At 43.1% G+C, this 20,262-nt stretch overlaps 1 protein-coding gene across 1 annotated transcript; it reads right to left on the bottom strand.

The window, feature by feature from the left end:
* Positions 1–14,611: 14,611 nt before the first annotated feature.
* LOC108096345 (sodium-dependent nutrient amino acid transporter 1) lies at positions 14,612–18,371 on the bottom strand. Its single transcript, XM_017197892.2, has 6 exons — positions 18,073–18,371; positions 17,529–17,603; positions 16,828–17,155; positions 15,428–16,492; positions 15,089–15,265; positions 14,612–15,020 (listed from the first exon to the last, which is right to left on the bottom strand). Exons 2-6 carry the CDS (start codon positions 17,589–17,591, stop codon positions 14,764–14,766), a joined length of 1,890 nt encoding a protein of 629 aa, XP_017053381.1. The 5' UTR covers positions 17,592–17,603; positions 18,073–18,371; the 3' UTR covers positions 14,612–14,763.
* Between the last annotated feature and the right edge of the window lie 1,891 nt (positions 18,372–20,262).

The raw sequence follows: 20,262 nt of genomic DNA, 5'->3' as shown, positions 1-20,262 counted from the left end.
AAACTTAAGCCAACCGTCTCTCTCTCTCTGTGTGTGAGTTTGTTTGTGCATGTTAGTGGGGCCATAAAAGTTGGCGCGACTTAATAAATTAATAAGCCCGGCGAAGAAAAATATGAGCTGAGCCATCAGAAGGACCCGGGAGTTCATCACCGGGAGCCGCAGCATCTGGCCCGGCTAATTTGTCGGCTTGCCTCCTGATAACCATCAGCGGATTAGGCCGCGTTTGTGTTTGCATATAATTAACGCGGCTGTCATGTGAAAATGCTCTTTTTTCTCCAAGGAGGAGGAGGCTGCTAAGCGACGAATGATAGGCCGCCCGGAAAAGTATTCAAGGGTTATGGTCTGGAAGTAAATTATCATAAGCTCATTGCGTTTGATGTGTGGTTCATGAGTTTGCCGGTCGAGGCGAGGTGTTTGCCAGTTTGCCAGTCGGCTTATTAAATACTTGTCAAGTGTGCTCTTTGTTGCCAGGCAGCGCTCCTTGATGGCCTTCCTTCCGAATCATTTAAGACTTAAAGGCGCTCCACGCCAATTTGTGGCTTTGGCCATTGAAAAAAGGGGGAAATGGCTGCCTGACTGCTTGGTTGAATGACTGAGTGATTGAATGGGAACCGCTGGAAGAGAAGGGGTTGGGGGGTGGAAATTCCCCGGCATTCAGACGCTGATTTGACTGCGGCTTGTGGCCAGAAGAAGCCGGGAAAATCCAGCTCCATTCTCAGCCGCAACTGCGGTACTGAGGTCAATCACTGCAATTACTTTCGGGAATTTCGGTTGAGTCGATAAGGCTAAGAAAGTTAATTTCTGGCCAGTCAATCATTGCCAACCGAATCCTGTAAACTGGATTACAGAAGTGGCTTGTATTTCTCGAGGAACCAAGAGCAGTCACCTGAAAACTAAACACTTAAATAGCCCATTTACACTATTCTTAGGCAGTCAACCCGAGTTGAGCACTTGTCAAACCGATTTGCTGCGCATTAAAACTTCACTTCTGTCCTTGGGGAATGGCATTTAAAATGTATTAAATGAATTCCAACACCAGGAGAAGTAGCAGCAACAAATGTGTCAAAACTTTTGCCAGTGTGCAAAATTTATGGCCATAGATTTGCGCCCTCTCGGAGAAGAACTATGTACGAGAAATGTTGACAAACCAAATGAGTAAAATGAGCAAAAATCTGCCAAGTTTTCCACCCCGCCCACTCGGCCTATAAATAAATAATCCCAACATGGGTAACACATTTCCCTGGCAGCTGCCAACTGGAAACCGACAAAAAAAAAAGGAAGGCAGGGAAGGGGAAAAGGGAAACGGAAAACGGGAAAAGGGAGAAGAGAGAAGAGAAGTGAAAGAGAAGAGAAAGCCTCAACATTCTGTCTTCTGGTGTCCGGTGTTGGCCAAGTTCGAACATGGCCGCAATTGTTTGCACGTTACGTGGTCATGTAGCCGGGTCAATAATTGGTTTTTTCGATAGCAAACAAGTTGATTGTGATTGCCAAATGATTACACGAATCACACGGAGCGGAGCAAAGCTCCTGGCCAACAGCCAACAGCCAACAGCCAACATCCAATGGCCAGAAACGGAGCAAAACCGCAGTTGAGAATTGGCTCACAGCTGGGCACCCGAAAAAGTCTTAATCTTCCTGCCAATGTGCGCCTGTAAATTGCCGTGTGTAATTATGTTTGTTTACTCTCTTCTGCTTCTGGGGGGCCTATAATAATATTTTTGATAAATGCACACAGACAAAAATTAGTGAACCGCAGTCTAATGAAGTTTTCACTCGTTCTGGGGAAATTGTTTGCGAACCTTTGGCTTCCTTCTGCGCAATGAAAGCGATTGCGGAATCCGTAAATCCGAATGGCAACTACTTTTCAATCATTGTCGAGCCATTTCAACTCTAAACGGTGGCCAAGTCCTGAAGTGACATAAAAGGCAAATGCTCATGAGATAAATTCGGTGGGGTTAACTGCAGGCGGGCACAATAACTCGAACTCGAAAAAGAGTTTCGTTTGGTTTCGTTTCGGTTTTATTTCATGGCCAGCCATCCATCCGAAGGAAAACAACAACACTTTTTGACTATGTAATTTGGCTGACGTCTTTACGAGGCCGAGAGCGCAACTTGAGCGACTTTAAACGACATCAATAAAACCTGCAGGCATTCAATAAAAATTTCTAGGCCGTAGCACATTTCGTCGCTCGTTTCCTGCCACTTGGCAGTCAAAAGTGCAAAAAAAGGAGGAAAATAAAAAAAAAGGGAAAGTGAATAACGAAGAAATCGAGCTGCAAGCTGAGAGTTTCCCTCGACGCTTTTCGCCTACTCTTTTTTCTTACTTTTGGCTCAACGTGAAAATGCTTTTTAGCCAGGGCGAAACTTTCGATATGTGTGTGTGCGTTGGCCGGATGTGATCCTTGAAGTGTGCATGTCCTTTGGCTGCGAAAAGGCCAAAAGGTGTCGAAGTGCGTGTGGTCGTCGGGTGACGTTTTCATTTGTTCATTTGGAGCGCGTGTCTTTCGGGGGCTTTATATTGCCCCGACTGAAATCGGAGAGCCGAGTCATAAATAGAACTTGCTGCACAGCACACCGACTGCGGCCACACATCTTTGTCAAAGGCTCATTATGCAAATTGCGCACCGACCACGCACCAAGCTAATTTGTCACTGTCTTCAGTTGTCAAGCGTCACACTTAGCCACTCGCCCAGTCGCCCACTTTGCCACGCCCACCTTTGAATGGCCATCGGCAATGGTAGCGGGAATGGCAACGGGAATGGCAATGGCGGCGGCATGGCACCAACCATGTTAGCCATGGCCCAAAGGCAACCAGCACTCTCGCTCGACCGGTGGCTGCTGCTTTCAGCTCTATCACTTTCATTTCCTCGGCCATAAATTAGCAACACGATGCGCCACTCCCCCTCCGCCCCTCTATCCGCTTTCTCGCCCCTTTTGGAGTCCATATCCCTGACAGTCCTGTGGCACAAGAAAGGTAGCCATATTTCCTAACCGACTCCTGCTGACTAACTGACTGACACACTGGGCGAAATATTATTCCGTTTTGTCCAAGTGCTCGGGATGCGTGCGGAATTTATGATTACTTCCGGGTATAATGAAGCAGCCACGTGCGACCAACTCATCCCTTCCGTTCGGCTTAGTTTTCCACTTTCCCGCCTTCCCACTTTCCCACTTTCCCACTTTCCCGCTTTCCTAGCTCCCCGGTTAAGTTAGCCAAGACCTGGAAGACTCTGTCCCCGGCAGACGCGTCTAAACAACTAATAGCTGCGAGTCCTCTCAAGGATTCGCGATGAAAAAGTGCAGCTGCAACCGGCTTCTCAAGTGGCCGTGGCCCATGCAATGCACTCCACTTCAGTACAGTTCAGCTCTCTTGTTGTTTTTGTTGTTGCTGAAGGAGCCGGCAGTCTGAACCCGGCCAGACCCTTCTGCTTTTCGCGCTTTTCCTTCTGGCCATGCTGCCTGCTTTTCGCTCTGCCGCTGCCGCTGACAGCGGAGACAATTTTCAATTAAATAAATGGCTCGTTTTTTACGCCAGACGCACAATGGGACCAAACACTTGAAACCGCGGGTTAATTGGGTAACCACAACACGGATTAAACGGGTGGCTTTAGGTGTGATAACTTTTTTATGAATATCGTTTAGTTGCATAAAAACGATGTAGCTTTAAAACAGTTCGCATGAATTCACAGGATTATGTTCCGTTTTTATGGTAACAAGAAACTATGTCGTTTTTTAGTACGCTGTCTGAATGCGTGATAAAATCTTTCAAAAGTGCCATGAATTTGGAACAACATTTTCAAGTGATGTAGTCGGTTTCTTAAGAAAATTATATTCTCTTAGAGAAAAGTAAAAAATATATTAGTAACTAAAAATCATGTACAAAATACTTACTCTAATATTTTCAGTTCAACATTATTTATTTATTTATAAATTTATTAAGAGCTAATGGATAATTAAAATTATTGACTAGCAATGATGTTGAGCAATGGCGACATGGAAATGGCGCTCGAGTTGTACATAATATTATTTTTAGGATTTCTTATAAGTATAGGTATTTATTTATTAGTTCAACATTATTATTATCTCCTATTTGCTCCTTTCTATCATATCCACAATTAAGATGCTTTTATTAACCCAAAATAAATGCTCAAACATCAGGCCCATTGTGAAATTCTCTTCTGTCAGAAACTCTTGGTTATTATTAAACAATTTTGCAACCGAAATGTTTGTGAATTTTTGCATATCCAGCACTCACTTAGCTGAGACTCAATTAAGATGCGGCTAACTCGGGGTTTAATTGGGTCTCGGCTCGGCTTGGGGTCACGCTCTGCCAAGTGCAAATAATTAGAGTGCAACCGGCTCTTAACGCAGAATTATGGCATAAGAAAACCCATTGCTCACCGTCACCATCAGCGCAACACCACACGCACACTCACACTCACACACACATACAAAGTCGGGGCACACAGATACAGATACTTGCAGATTGCCAACAGGAACTTACATGAGTTGGCCATTTACCGGGCCAGTCATAAGCCGCATAATCTATGAAATCGAGTCCTGCGAGAAGGAGAAGGAGGATGAGCAGGATGGGCAGAGGACTTAAACCTGGACGGAAACTCCTGGCTGCTAAGTTAAAATTATTGTACAACGGCTTAAGCCCTTCGCCGGTCAGTTGGCCTGGTTTAATTGGAGATGGTCGACAGCTGGTGGAGTGAAATGAAATGAAATGCTTTTAGCGCGCTCCATTAAAGCCCGACTGCATATGCCCAGATTGCCGGCGAAATAATGATATATGGACAGCAGCATGCTGGCCGGACTAATGAGCCAAAATGAATTGTTGCCGCATCAAAAATCAACGCAATTTGGCTGGCATTATGTAAAGACCAGAGAGCCAAAAAGAACCAGAAGGCCAAGACGTAGACGAGAAACGAACGAACTCCGAAACGGCCGAAACGGCAAAGTTAATTTCATTAAGGAAATGAAAAAGTCATATATCATTTTTGCCATCGTCTAACATGTCCATTACAAAGGCAAACGCCCACTGACATCCGCCCGGTGGCCCAGACTCCCAGATTCCCAGATTCCCAGACTCCCATTTCCCATCCCATCCCCTCCCCTATTCCCCACTCCCAAATTTTGGCCATCTTGGGGGACTGGGAAAAGATGTTGGCCGAGAAGGAAGTGCAGTGGCCGAAAGTTAAATTAAAGTGTTGAAAGTAGCCAAAGCCGAGTAATAAATGTTCCATGGCCGTGCCTTTGACGGGCTGGCTTAAAATTAAAATGCATAATTCAATGCTCCAAAAGGCAAGGGGGTTGGGGGGAAATCTATAGGTGGCTTAGCTGGGCATTAGCGCCATTTACATGTGAGTTTAAAAAGACGTGCCCCGGCCCCTTGGAAAGATAGCTAAAAGTGTTTCACGTTTCACGGTCCATTAAACGCCGAGTTCGTCGAGTCATTTTGAGCGACTTATCGCTTGGTAGCTCGCCTGCATTGTGCCGCCTGATTGATTTCTTTATGCGTAGCCATAGGCCCCTTGGAATGGGAATGGGAATGGGAATCGGAAAGCCAAGGACCCAAGGAGCAAAGCACCCAGGACCTTCGCCCGCTTAAAGCGGCCTGCTGCTGCTACTGCTGATGACAGGCCAGGAATTTTTTAATAAGTCTCAAAAGGAATTTTTATATGGGCCCTATGAGTGGGTATTTAAAAAATAAAATTCAACCCAAAGGAGAGGCTGGGCGAAAAACATAGGCGGAATAATAAAAATATATATGAATCCACACGTCCTGAAGCGTATTTCGAATTCAGATTGCCTCGTGATTATTTTCAAATTTTGAGTTATGAGCCATTCGAAAATTGCCATCCTATCTGGCACAAAGGACTCGAGCACGGTGCCATTTCTCTCGTTGGATTCGACTATTTCGGCATTTCCTGCATTTATTCAGCGTAATTAACAAAATTCCCAGGTGTATACGAGTTTCGCTCAGTTTTGGGATGCCTGTCTGCCAGCGAGGCTTCGGCTTGAGCTCTTGCCCCTAGTATTTCGGGGCATTTAAAATTCAAGCTGCGTAAATCTTTTATTGGCACGAAATGCCTAGGCAAAAGGTCCGCCAAACAGAGTTGCATAATAAATTATCGATGCGTCGCTAGGAATTTTAAGTGAAGGTCCCAAGCTCGAACGCTAATCAGCGACCAGTGGCCGTACTTATTTCGACAGATCTCCGGACAGCTCCCAATCTCCGCCAGCTCCTTCGACTCCTTTTGGCTTCTTCAGCTCCTTTAGCTCCTCCAGCTGAGACATTTCACTCGACCCCACTTGTCGCTTGTCAATACCCGCAGACAAATAAATTCTGCTTATCGCTCGACAAACCCTTTCTGCACTTTCTTTTATGCCGCCCGTTTTACAACCGCTCTCCTTACAAAGTGCACTTGGCGGTGCCTTTGTCCTTCACCCCTCCCCCTCCCCCTTTAGGAGGAGGAGACTCTTTGATGTTTTCCTCACTGCTGCTGGTCACAGTTTACTGGAAGTACGGAAAGAAAGGTCGGAGACAAACGCAACGAAAGATAAAACTTTTGCTCACCTTGGCAGCTCTTAAAACGAGCGTTTACTTTGAGTTTTCATTTTTTGTCTTCCTGGTGTCGTGGCAGTTTATTGTTTTTATTGTTTGATAATTATCGCAGAGAATGCGAAAAGCTTTCACTACGGCCAGTGCAAACGAAAAGATAAGTGGGGGCTGAAAGGTGGGTCCACAAAGGACCATTGTCCGACAAGAGCTGAGCATCAACATCAACACCTAAATGTTCCTTAATCTCGCTGAAATCTCAGCTAGTTAAAACGAATACCCTCCGAGCTGTTCTACTTTTGCGAGGCATCCAATTTGTAGCATGTGTCCTCTTTTTGCTAAGGGGAAAAAATATAAATACGGTTGACAGTTAACGAATGTGTCGCCATGCCAATTGGTCCTTCGAGCGGAAAGGGGCGCACATGTGTTGGGAAAAGGGGGCGCCCTTTTCTGAATGGGAAAACTCCGCCTTTGATCTGCAATTCCCGTGGGAATCCGGCGACCCTCCGCTGCTTTCGTATGCAAATTCATTAGGTTAAACATGTGTACGGGCCTCTGGCTCATGGCATATTTAAATGCCGGGAAAGTTACGCGACAGTCTCCCTACGCTTTTTTCGAAGATACTCTCGGTTGATTGATAGCTGGATATTGTAATGAATATTTGATTGCAACAAGTGCTCCAATGGCGCACCAGATTCGCTGGCTTGTGGGCTTATAACCCAAATAGTTGACAGAAATGTCAGAAATTTGTCGCAAACAAGGCGATACACCGGCGCAGAGACACTTCACCCAAATAAATGACATAATTAGCCGCAAAAGACGCAAGGATATGGGCAACTTCTTGGGATATTTTGGCAGCAGGCAGGCAGTAGGCAGCAGGTCGGATTCTAAGACAGCTTTCAATTTGCACAAATGCACTCAAGTTGCTGCCACCAGACAGGCAAAATGGCAATTGGGAGTGTGAGTGTCTCAGCCAGTGAATTGCGTCGTATTAGCCTTATTGACTGGCTGTCAGCCTGTCTAGAGTCTGTCTAGAGTTCGGCTTCTTATTAGACAGCCTTGCAACTGCTAGACAAACATTGTCCTTCTCGGCTTTAATTATTCACCAGTTCACAGGGGGCGGTTGCCCCTAATCAGGCTTCTGGATTTCAATTTGATTGAGTGCCCAGACATTAGTATGTTCAAATAGGAATTATGCAAGTAATTTATTGATATGCCGCATTTAATAATCGGAACTGAGGCAATCCGCACACCCCGAAAGTTCGGCTAATGAGTTCCGCCGCCATCACGTGCAGGAGGTGCCATAACGTTTTTTCCTTTGAGCCAGCAGCTCCAATTAGCTGCAGTTGCAATCCTGGCGGCGCTTACGTGACTCCGCCATTTGGCACAACTTCCCAAGTCGTTCGTTGCCACATGAAGTGCTTATGCCGGCTAATTTTCATGGCGCAGATAACACGGCTTACATCAAGTTCTGCCAGCTCGGGTAGTTCGAAATCAGATTTGGCTAATCCAATCATTTTAATTTAGCTTAACATCCGCCATTATGACGGCAAAGGAAAAAATGTAATGAAAATTGCGAGTTGGGGGGTGAGAAAAAATGCCAGCAATTTGGCACGACACAATGATATCGCCGGCTTTTGTTAATATTTAATATTTATGGCGACAATTTGCCAAACGTTTTGGCCAAGCTCGATAAGAATCGAGCGAGCGAACGGTGGTTTCAACTTTTTTCCAGCGATCTTTCAACGCAACACGGTGCTGGTGAAAAGTTTCCGGGTAAAACTTTAGTTTAAACAATTTTGCGCCCTTAGATGGCGAAGTAAAGAAGTAAAAAAGTGCAACGGCAGCAAAGATATCGGGCCGGAACAAATGGCCAACTTAAAGAATTCCTTTTCGCAGCGGCATTAAGTGCAGCCGGCAGGGACAGTGCATAAAAGGCAATAAAATGCAATTATCTCAAACGGCATAACTGTCCCGTTTTTGGCAACGCTTGCCGGCCCCATAAATTGCCAAAGCGCTTGCCAAAAGCCGACGAGGGAAAGCGCGGCAAAGTCGGGAAAAAACAACGGGGAAAGCGCGGTAAAACAGAGAGAGGGAGAGGGAGAGGCAGATAGTGGAAAGCGACTGACTTTGATCTAATTTGTCTGGTAGCGAATGCGCAGCTTAAAGATGTTAGCTGGGGAAATGGGAAAACTGGCTTTAAGGCGGGCGGAAAACTGCAACTCAACTCCCGCCCCTTTTGGCAATGTTTGCAAATGAGCACGCCGCCATTTTCCATTGCACGTTGCACACTTTATTAGTTTTCATACGCGCTACGTTCGCCGCTGCCGCCCGTCGGCAAAGGTACAAAAGTTTTCCACCAGCTCCGCGCTTTTCCCGCCCCGCTCCCCACCGCTACCCTACTGTTTTCCACCCCGTTTTCCCGCCCATCGACCGTGTCAACCATGCGCAAGTCAAATGCAAAACATGTAACTTTGGGCCCATGAAAGTTTTGCAACAAAAGATGCAAATTTACCCCCCCTCCCATCCCCGGCATCCCCGTGCGCCGAACGTGAGTTTTCCAAAAAGGGAAAATCGGGTGTTGGGTGGAAAATGCTCGCCCCCCCTATCCGCGGCAGAGCTGTTTAACGGTTTAATTTTGCATGCAAATAATTAGTGCACCCACCGTTCGGCGGGGTGGCTTTAGAATCCCTTAAAGCTCGGAGGGCAATTGAAAAGTTTTCCTATTGCCATAAAGTGAATGCTCGGATCGGTTATAGTTGCCCAGCCCATGCAATTAGTTTTGATTTTATTTTCCCCCTTTTTTAAAAGGGGGATTGCAAAGGGTTTTCCTCGTTAGATAGAGCCAACATTGCGCATACGCAGTGTTGCGGCGAAACAAACCGAATGCACGCCATAATAGAACATAGATGGTATAGTAAGTTGGCTAACGGGGAATGGCCACGGGATAACCCTGTGAACTTTCTGGGCCATTTAGCAGCTGCTAACGCTCGCCCCCAACTGAAATAATCAAAGGAAGTTGTTTATTGAAGCGCCGGGCCCGAAAGGAAGTGCCCAACTAGCGGCGTGTAATGTTAGTTTTATGAGCACGTGTTGCCATTTTTATGGCCCACCCGAAAAATCCCCATGCAATCCTCCGCAAATGAACAATGTGGGCGGAAAGCCACAACAAAGTCCAAGACATCGGCTCATTCAATTAGAAGGCAGCGCTCTCGGAAGTTGCAGAATTTCAATATTTTCTGCTCAGAGGAAACCGCAGACGCAGCCATAAAGAAATTCTTTAATATTTTGATTAGAAGTGCTTGCGGTTTGCCGCTAAACGCAGTTCAGTTTTCCTTTGCCCCTTTACCCCGTTTTCTTCCGTTTTCCCCCTTTGCCTTTTTTTGCTATTTGTATTTCTGCAATGCAAAATGATTTTATTTGACAGGCATTGTGCGGTGTTGCCACAGAAAGGACGAAGGAGGGAAAGGGTTTTACGCCAAAAGTATGCACTGCATGTTCAGGACTGAAATATAATTTGGAGTGGGTGTGCGTGTGCATGTGTATGTGTATGTGTATGCGAGAGTGCAGTTGACTGGGGAAAAGCGGAAACGTCTGTGCCACATCCGTTTCCGCCTTGATGGTTATAACTTCTTTTTCCGGCGCTGGCCAATCAACGTTTCTGTGGCCAGGATCACACAACCAGCAACCAGCAACCAGCAGCAGGAACCAGCTGTTGCAGCTGTCCCAACGCTTTTCCCCGGCTTTTCCCAAGCCCTTCCCTTTATCCCTCCCCCCCCCCCGCTTTTCCACTGCCCCCCATTTGTTATTTCAGCTCCTGTAGCCAGTGCGTTTGGCCAGTAAACTGCTTTCTGACAGCTGCACTTGTTCTCCTTCAGCTAAAGCTTAGCTCCTGAGACACAGCGACTGCAGAGACTGCCCCTCCGAGTGGAACTGAGACTCGGATCCAGCCGGTGACACAAACAATAACAGCACAAAGGCGCAAACAATGCATCTGGAATCGGAGTAAACAAGTGTCCACCTTGTGGAGGAGGATCCCATGTCCTGGAGCTCCTTGATGCGGCTGGGCATTAACCGATTGATAGGGGCCATATGTTGTCGGCGTTAAGCTGGGAATCGGAACAACAAATTGGTCAGTTGGCCGCTTATACAGGCTAAAAGCCTATTGTTTTCAAGCGCACTCGAGCTGGCTAACTTGTTGGTTTTCAGGTCGACAATTGAATCACTCTTGCTCTAAATATAAATCCAAGCTTAAGTCGATAGACAAAAAGCCAAAACAAATACTTCCAAGTCATTCGAATGTTTTGTAAGAAAATATACAAATTAATTGTAATTGACAGTTGGCTAAAATTAATGTTTTTGTAAGAAAGGGTGGTTTTTGCTATCTTTGGTGTGAGTAAAAATGTAAAAAATATTTATGTATTTCTAAAAATGCCAAAAATGTATTCCCTATTTTTGATATTTTATCTGTACAAGTTTCTAACGAAGACAAAAATAACCAATAAAATATTTTTCAAAGAATGCAAAATATTTTAAAATTATTGGTCAATTGAAATTATTTTTTTTTTTAATTTAGTTATGAAGCATTTCTTGAATTTCTTTGTCAAACCTCATTTCAAACGAACAAGCCCTTACATTCCTTAAGACGTGTCACTCACTAATATTGTTGATTTTTCAATTTTGTGCGCCGTAAACAGCATTCTTAAAATAAACTCTCACTCAGAGAGCTTCGCATTTCACCCAGGATTCCTGTCCAGGCACTCAATTTATTTTGGGGACAGTGGAAATAAATTTTGGCACTTGCTTTTAAATGCCGGCAAACAATCAGCATTCAGTTGTGATGACGTCTGTTTGATCTATCCATTTGCATTTGCATATTGTGAGCTCACCTCTGCCCCAACACCTTCTTATGTGCAACCATATTTCTATATGTATATGGTACATATATATATTTGTATGCTCTTTCGTTTGTTGTGTTCGGGGGGCGTGGCCGAGTCGCCTTGCCCGGCCAATTCATAACAATTGCGTTTCATGTGCCGGGAACTTGACACTCAAGTGCGGCATGCCAACATATTTGCACTTGAATTGCCGTGGAGCGAGTTGCAGTTTATATGGAAATTTTTACGTTCACGTATATTTGCATGCACTGGAAATGCTCAAAAAAAAAAAAAAAAAAACAACAAAAAAAAAGAAAACAAGAAAAGAAAAGTTTAAAAAGAGGAAAGGAAGGACACAAAGGTCGGAGGAGAAGGTGGAGAAGCGTTTTCGGGCCAAAGGCTGCATTGTATGAGAATTGCAGCGGAATGGGGACGATGTGAAGAGAAAGGGGGCGGGTTACGGCCCACAGATGGCAATCAATTTGCCGGATGCCGAAAGTAATTCGCTTGCAGTCTGAATTTCAGAATTACAGTTTGACGAGCACTGGCAAACGGAGTGGAGGAGCGGCCAAAACGACTTTTAAAGCCCGGCCAAAGCAACTGGGCTAAACTTTAAAGGCGGTCGAGATCCATTCGGATTCCCTGGTGGGGAAAATTGCATCCGGCCCTTATCTCGCCCATAAGCGTAACGAAAATAAAATTGTCTGGCAATTGCCAGCAAAACGGCAAAACGGCAAAATGGCAAACGGCGCTCGGCAATCGCGTCAAAGTTGCATATTAGCATTTCAAACGAGCGGCAGTTAGCCGAAAAATTGCTGCCAATGGTCGCCAAGAAAAGTGCGCCAAATTGGAAGGTGCAAAAATGTGCACAAAGTCAAATCAAAAGGAAAAAAAGAGATCGAGAAAAAATAGTAAATTCCCCAAACCCCAAGAGAAGCACAAAAGAAAGCCACTTAAATGCAGATTACAATAAAAGGTGCGGCAAGCTTTTTGCATCTGACGGCTTTGGCGTCGACTTTTGCATTCGCCATTCGCCATTTGGCATTGGCTATGTTTTTTGGACAGTTTCTGGGTTTTTAGTGTGTGTGTGTGGTGTGTGGCCTACAAATCAAATCGTCAGCGGCAGCTGCTTTAATGGCCGCCACATGCGAGGTCTCTAAAATAATTCCCTAATGCTTGTCACAGCCATTACCAGCAGCAAGGACCTCCGCCATCAGGAGCAGGACTCGCTCCGGCATGCAAAATGCAAATGTCGGCGAGCAGGTGAATCACTCAAGCGGCTCACGTTCTCAGGTAGACGCTGTCTGCACTGCCGGTGACGATGGAGAAGGATTTCGGGGGCAGAGGAGTGGCAGTAGGAGCTCCTGCCGAGACCCTGAAGTTGGCAGAGTGCAAAACAAAAACGCTAAAAACGTCACAGAACGATTCACGCTGCCAGCACGCATGACGAGCAGCTTTCGCACTCCCGCTGCGAACAGCACTTCACCTCCTTTGGTCACCTGAAAAACACAAAGCCTTTAACAAGGTCCTGCGACTTAAAGGAAAAGTATAAAAGCATTTAAGGTGGGGAATAAAAAAAGTTAATTTTCTGATATACAGTTCCTAACTTATATTTAATTCTAAACTTCTGATATTACATCACAAACACATTATAGCAATTTTAGAACAACACCAGAGAGCACAGAACTAATGATGCAATTTTTCCCAACCAAATGTATACAAATTTTAGGCCTGCATTTTAATTTCATACCCAAACAATTCCCCAATTATTTGTGCAAATATTTAAGGAGCTCACCGTTCTACCCGTTATTGCAGCGCTTTTCATTAAGTTTTATTAAAATATTCATGGTTGATAGTCTGCGAAAATGAAAGTTTAAAGCATTCCGCGACTGCCCTATATTCCCGGTTTTTATGTTCCCACCCGCATGGATTTTTTTCGTACTCGTTTTGATGCTCCCCCAATCCCCGATCCCCGATCCCCAATCCTCAATCCCCGCCGACTGTCCGCTGCAAGCCGTGCACCCGTTTAATAAATTGCCCTCAATTGTTTCCTCTTTTTCGGTTATGTGCATCACTGCACCGCTTCGCCAACAAACCGCCCGCCGAACCACCCACTGGGTTTTCGGCAAATTATTTCCGCTTATTGTAAATGATTTGCGCGGCAAGCGGCTTAAAGCCAAAAGTTTATTTACCCGCGCTGCTTAAATATTTCGAGCGCCTTTGATTGCGAGTAGCTGCAATCTCGGCAATTTTATTTGCGCTTTAAGCAAATTCCAGCAAGGCAAAAGTTGCCACAAAGTTATTTCATTAGCTGCAACCGTGCTGAGCAGAAGAAGAAGAAGAAGAGGAACAGAATGAAGAAGAAGAAGAGGGAGAGTCTCTTTTAAGGAGGATTTTATTAAACTTCAATGCTTGTTAGTTGCTTGTTGTTGCCAAGTTTTTTTCCCCGTTGATATTGTTTCTTGCACCTTTCGCAGTGAAATCAGAGCGAAAGCCATTTAGAGGGTAACTTTTTTAATTTCCTTGCCGTTGTCTCTGTGCATTCGCTCTGCACACGCGGCGTATACTTAATGCGACTGTCAGCGTTAAGCTCAAATGTCAAGCAAAACGCAACGACTGTCCTTGACAATTCTATGTGCATTTTCTAAAACGCATTTAGCTGTCTACCAGAAAGGGGTTCTGGCCACCCAAACCGCCAAAACAGGAAAAAAGGAATAACCAAAATAACTTTTAATTAAGACATTTGCAGGTCCAGAGGACCGACATATTAATTTTCAACTGCCGCAAACAAAACTCGCAATGGCGAATGAAGATGGCCAGATGGACAGCAGCAGAAGCGGCAAGAGCAGCAACAATGATGGCAAAACTAAACGCAAAGTGTGTCAAACTTGCAAAACAAATTGAAACTCAAATAAATGTCTGTGCAGTGAGATGTCCGTTCGGAGACGCAGACAAATGCAGCAAAGAGTGATTGGGCAGCCTTGCTAATTGTTAGTTTTAAATATTGAAAATTTCTCAGATAAAATTGTCTTACCTACGGGGCCATGCCAGTCGAAGCAATTTGTTGCCGTCTGCCCAAATGAGAAAACAAAGACCTGGCACTGCAGAAACGAGAAACCGAAACTTCAAACTGGCAGCAATTGGAATTGCTCAAAAATAAACTTTTGAATTAATTGATTTTTGTTTGATTTCAATTTGTATAAATAAAAGTTTAAAATGTGTATAAAATATATTAAGTACAACTAAACAAGCTGTCGTATAAACTTCCAATTAGGAATAAATACAATGCTTTAAATTCAGCAACTTTTTAAGAAGTCCGTCTTAGCCAAAAATCCGATCCCCGGCTGTATGGCAAACACAACGACGATTTATGTCCCTGGAGTCCTTTTCATCCTTGTGGCGCAGGAACATCTGGTAGTCCATCAGCTTTTTCGGGTCAAGAGGACCCCAATCGGAATGCGGCTTAATTGAATTGCTAATGCGACATTTTAGCGATCCTTTTGGCTGTTTGCAGTTGGCATAAAATGCCCAATAGAACAGCTGGCCAATTATGAAACCAGAGACACACCAGCCAAATACTAAAACAAAGAGTATTTGAAGGGTATATTACCCTTTAAAATTAATAACAATAATTATTTTATTTTACCTCTGTAGGAAAGTGGAAATTCCTGTCCATTGTAACTTAGTGGTCGCATGGTGAGCAAGCTGTAGATTAGGATGATTACCATTACCAAAGGAGTGACAATGGACCAGCAGATCCTATAGTAATAAGATGTCTTTATGTTTAGCATATACTCGGCATCTCGGCAAAGGCGTTTTGTACCTTAAAGGAATATTAAAGTAATTTAAAACAAAATAATTTAATAATTTGAATATATTAATCTGTTCTCCAATTTTAAGTCCAGTATTTTAATAACTTCTTCCAAATTTATTTAATATAAATATATAGCAACCAATAACAATTTTTTAATAATTTTTTTCTTACCGTAGATCCAGCCCACGGCAAATAGCTCAAAAATGGCCGAAACCAAGGAGACAAAAGTCACTCCATGAAAGTCCATCAGCGTGATTATATATTGTCCTCCGGGAGTTATGTAAATCAGACCCACAAGAAATCCAATTAAGGACAGGCAGACCACGATGATCCATAACTTCAAGTTGACCAACTGATCCTTCAGAACCGTCATAATGCAGCTGACCATGCCCACATTACTGCCAACGCCCAGCATAAAAAGCATGGCAAAGAACAGCAGCGAAAAGACCTGCGGCAGAAACTTGAATTTGGCAATGGCATCTGGATAGGAGATGAAGGCCAATCCAGGACCCGCCTTCACCACACTGGCAATATCCTTGGTGCCAGATTCATGTGCCAAGTTTCCCAGGATTCCAAAGATAATCACTCCAGATAGCAGCGAGGTAAATGTGTCCAAGGTGGTCACAATATTGGCATCTCTATAGACATTGTGTCCGAATCGATTGTATGAGGAGTACATGATGATCACGCCAAAACAAACAGCCAGGGAAAAGAACACCTGGGTAACTGCATTGTACCAAACCTCTGGTTCCAAGAGTTTTCCCCATTGTGGAGTCAGGAAGTACATGACGCCATCGTAGGCTCCTGGCAAAGTTAAAGCTCTCACAAGCAGAATGAACATCACAACATATGGAAAGAGGGCCAGAACATAGGCAGCCTTTCCTGAACTCTTAACTCCCCGAATGATGATCAGTGTGACTGTGAGCCAGGAAATCCCAAGCATCAAAGTTAAACTACCACTCGGATAACCGATTCCGTGCTCCAGCGAATCGGTTTCATTTAGCACAACGCGTTGCAGGTAGAGTTGCGTGGAGGAACTGAAGTTCCCCGACAGCTGACCTTGAAGAACCTGATCTCCTGAAGCACTCACACACCCATTACCCCATTCCGGGCGGCAGTTGCTCCACGGCAACTCCGATGCGAAGGAATCGAAGAAGTATCGCAGCGTTAATGCCATCACCGAGGCATAGTAAGTGGCCAAGACCCCGAGGGCCAATAACTGAGCATAGCCCACACCTGGAAAATAAACAAAAAGTGTTTAGTAATAATAGTAAGTAAGTTTGAATACCAATGATCGAATAAACTTTTGAGAAAATATTTAGTAAATAAAAATTTAAGGCAAAAAAAAAATAAACATAATTATTATAATGATGGAGGTACCAGAACTGAAGTTTTTTAAAACCCATTTACTTGTTATGTAATTAAATAAAGGATTATATTCAATGTAAACATGTTTTTAAATTAATTTTTTTATATATAAGTTGTAGTTAAGATATTTATTTGTTGTGCAAATTAAATGAAATTAATTGATGTATCCGTTTCGGAATTAAATGATTTCGATATCTGCTTACCTCTCATGAGCGGTGCAAAGTCGAAGACCTGCACGATTCCGCGACTGGAGAACTGGCCCAGCAGCATCTCCATGTAGTAAATCGGCTTTCCCACCACGAACAGGACGATGAGGTAGGGAATTAGGAAGGCGCCGCCTCCGTTTTCCAGTGCCGTGAATGGGAAGCGCCACACGTTGCCTAATCCCACGCTCAGGGCGATGCAGGACATTAGGAACTCCAGCGAATTACCCCAGTTGTCCCGGGCCTTCTGATCCGCCGCCAGCTCAGACGATTCCAATTCCATGGGCACCAAGGATGGCCTTAGCAGCGCCTCGCCACTGCTGCAACACTGTGCAAAATTCAGGGATAAGATTTTCATTGAAATAAAGGAAATGTTACCTATATATTATATATAAATATAAATAATTGTTTTTTGTGAATACGTTCATAAATATTAAAACAAAATGTTTGATTTTATTATATATAATTATTAAATATTATAAACGTGAACAAGGTTTTCTGTGATATTTTGATCCTTCTTTTTTTATAAGAACAAGGTATTGGAACAAACCAGTTAAGTGGGCCTTATACCAAATCAATCAAGATTTTTCATTGATTAAAATTGTTTATACTAAATTGACTCCATTTGTTGTTTATTTTAGTGTAGTTCTCGTTCATCAGACTCTTAAGTAACCTAAGAGATTTGCTGGGATTGCACTTACCCTGCTGGTCTCCGGTTTCGGGAGACTGGCGCTCGCTGGGTTCTCCGTTTTCAAATCTTTCATCGTAATGCGTTGCTAGAAAGAAGATAAGAACGCCAACAAAAATTTAAAGACGAGCAGCTAGCATTCCCAGACGCTCCTCGAATTCGAGTTTAAATTGGCGCCGACAGCAGCGCTCCGAATTATTGAAATCTAAAACGCTGAATTGCAGGACGGCGGCACGAGCCAAATTGTCTGCAATACAGTAAAATCATTTTAAGGCAAACCAATAACCATAAATGAAAGACTTCAATAAGAATTAAATACGAATTTTAAAATATATAATATATTTTTGTGGCAAAAGTTTTACTGAAGTAAAAAACTATTTTTAACTTTAAAAGGAAATCTTTGAAGAAGTTTCCCTGTACTTAGCTCAGTTTTCATCTGATGCAATCACATACTACGATTTCAGCAAACTGTATATTAATGTTTATCCGATGGCAATTGAAGGGGCCAATTGTTTGCCAAGGCACTAACCCCGTAATAAATATTTCACTATTAATACCTTTTAAGTATTTTTTGACCTGGATGAGATAGACGTGATTTTGAAGAATGTTATCAATCGGAACCATGGACACAAAAGCACACTTAATAACTCGCAACCGACGAATACTGAAACAAACACTTTAAAATCAAACAACAACGTTTCGTGCGAGACTTTTCAATTTTTCACTGTTTGCGCGAAATTAAATCACAGAAAATCAACACCGCCGATCAAGAACCGTTCCATCCACATTTCCCTTCGAATCGGTGTTTATCTAGGTTTGTTTATTCCCCTTCTGTTCGGCTGTCTGCTCCCCTTTCTTGGACAAAAGCTTCTGAAGTAAAGCGGAGAGCAGTGGCCTCCTTTTATAGAGCCTCCGCCACTCAAAGCCCGGGTTTCGCTCAAGAGAGACTTATTGGGGGTCTTCAATCAGCCGGTCAATTTAACTGATTAAAGTCCGAAGCGGATTTGGGCGGTCTCCACTCTTTGATTTGTGCGCCCTGAGTGCTTAATTAAAATTCATTTTTGGCAATGTTTGTTTTAAAGGGAAAAATACCTACAAGCAGGGTTCAAGGCCAACAAATGTTTCTGTCAAATTGGGAATAATTGATTTAAAAATAAATGATTTATCAGATTTCTAATATTTATGGTTTCTTTATGTGGTTAAAAAAAAGGTAAAATTTGGTTGCCTTCTTTTAGGCACTCATCTCTTATACTATTTAGCAAACAAAAAGCTGATCGCTGCATCATTAGCTGCCTTGTTCGAAGCTATCTAGCAGCCAGCTTTGCGTCATCTACCAATATAACCGATTTTTAAACATTTCAAATCTGATAAAACTGTTAAATGTAATCCCAATTAATTTATTTATTCCACTAAAGACATTTTGTTTTTCGTAGCTTATCAAATGCTTTTAACTTTTTATTTATTCGCATCCGTTGCTGTGTACTTTCCTTAGGTTAAATATTGGCCAAACAAAAAGATTTATGGAGATAAGAGAACAAACGAGAAATGTTGCCAGTGCTTATCGAAGATCCAGTCGCAGTGATAACCTTGATAACAATGACCGGCTTTCCGCTATCAAAACAGCATGACTTTCTGCATCGTCTATCGCTAAATGGAAGCAGTAAGTTCATTGAAAAGATTGCTCCCATAAAACTATATAGCTCACCTATCTCTTTATAACCCATAATTGTGGCTCAATATAAAAAAAAATGCTTTTTTTAGCATATTAATATTGAAGGTTTAAAAATAGTAGAAAGCGTTATCTATGCAAATATTTATGTGCTGGAACTTTCAAAACAAAATCATAATCGCTTTACTACTAGAAATTTTCCGGAAACATTATTTGTGTAGCATGTTTAAAGTGTAATAAATTTTTAAGACACATTTACAGACGTCATAAAACGGGTGCTTGTATTAGTAGGGCACAAAATAATAGTTTTCGTCTGACAGATAAGATTACTTAATATTTACATAGTGCAATAGTCACCTAAGCAACGTGGAATAATATTTTTTTCGAGTGAACCTAATGGGAGTGGGAGTTAGTTAAGTCAATGACCCAAAACCGCTGTGACACCACCCAGTGGTTTTGTTAAACGCACCGCCCGACTAGGTTTAACCACTTTTTTTTACATAATTCGCAGAGCTTTTTTTAATGCCACACACACGCTTCAATTGGAGATGTTGTCGCTGAAAAAACTCGCGGATTTCCGCTAATAGTTCATGTCAACGATTCATCAGGCATAAAGCGAGCTAATGCAAACACAACCCTCGAAATCTGAGAATCCAAATCTGAATCTGAACAATCCAGCTGGCACATAAGTAAACTAAAAAGACGGGAGGCCAAGAAATTGCCTGTCATTCCTATTCGCGGAGAATATTTTAGCATCTTGATGAGGCCGAAAACGAGATGGAAAGTTTGGCTTAAACGGGAGTCAAAACAAAAACAAACACCTGCGCGATATACTTTAATATCTGTTTTATGATTGCGGCTCACATTGCCATTTTGAAGGCATCTAAATGTATAATTTGACTTGGAATATGTTTATTGTCTGGCAACGAGATAAACCAACGTCAACGGAATCTTATACCGTTCCGTCTGTTAATAGATTCTAAATGCTAGTTCAAACATTAACAAATCTGAGGTGAGAAATTGAACGTGTTAGCGCATAAAAATACCTCTTCCTAGTACTTTATAACAATGATCTCTT

Source organism: Drosophila ficusphila, unplaced genomic scaffold (assembly GCF_018152265.1).
Source record: "Drosophila ficusphila isolate 14025-0441.05 unplaced genomic scaffold, ASM1815226v1 contig_106, whole genome shotgun sequence".
Lineage (NCBI taxonomy): Eukaryota > Metazoa > Arthropoda > Insecta > Diptera > Drosophilidae > Drosophila > Drosophila ficusphila.
This window is presented reverse-complemented; position numbering and strand designations above follow the sequence as displayed.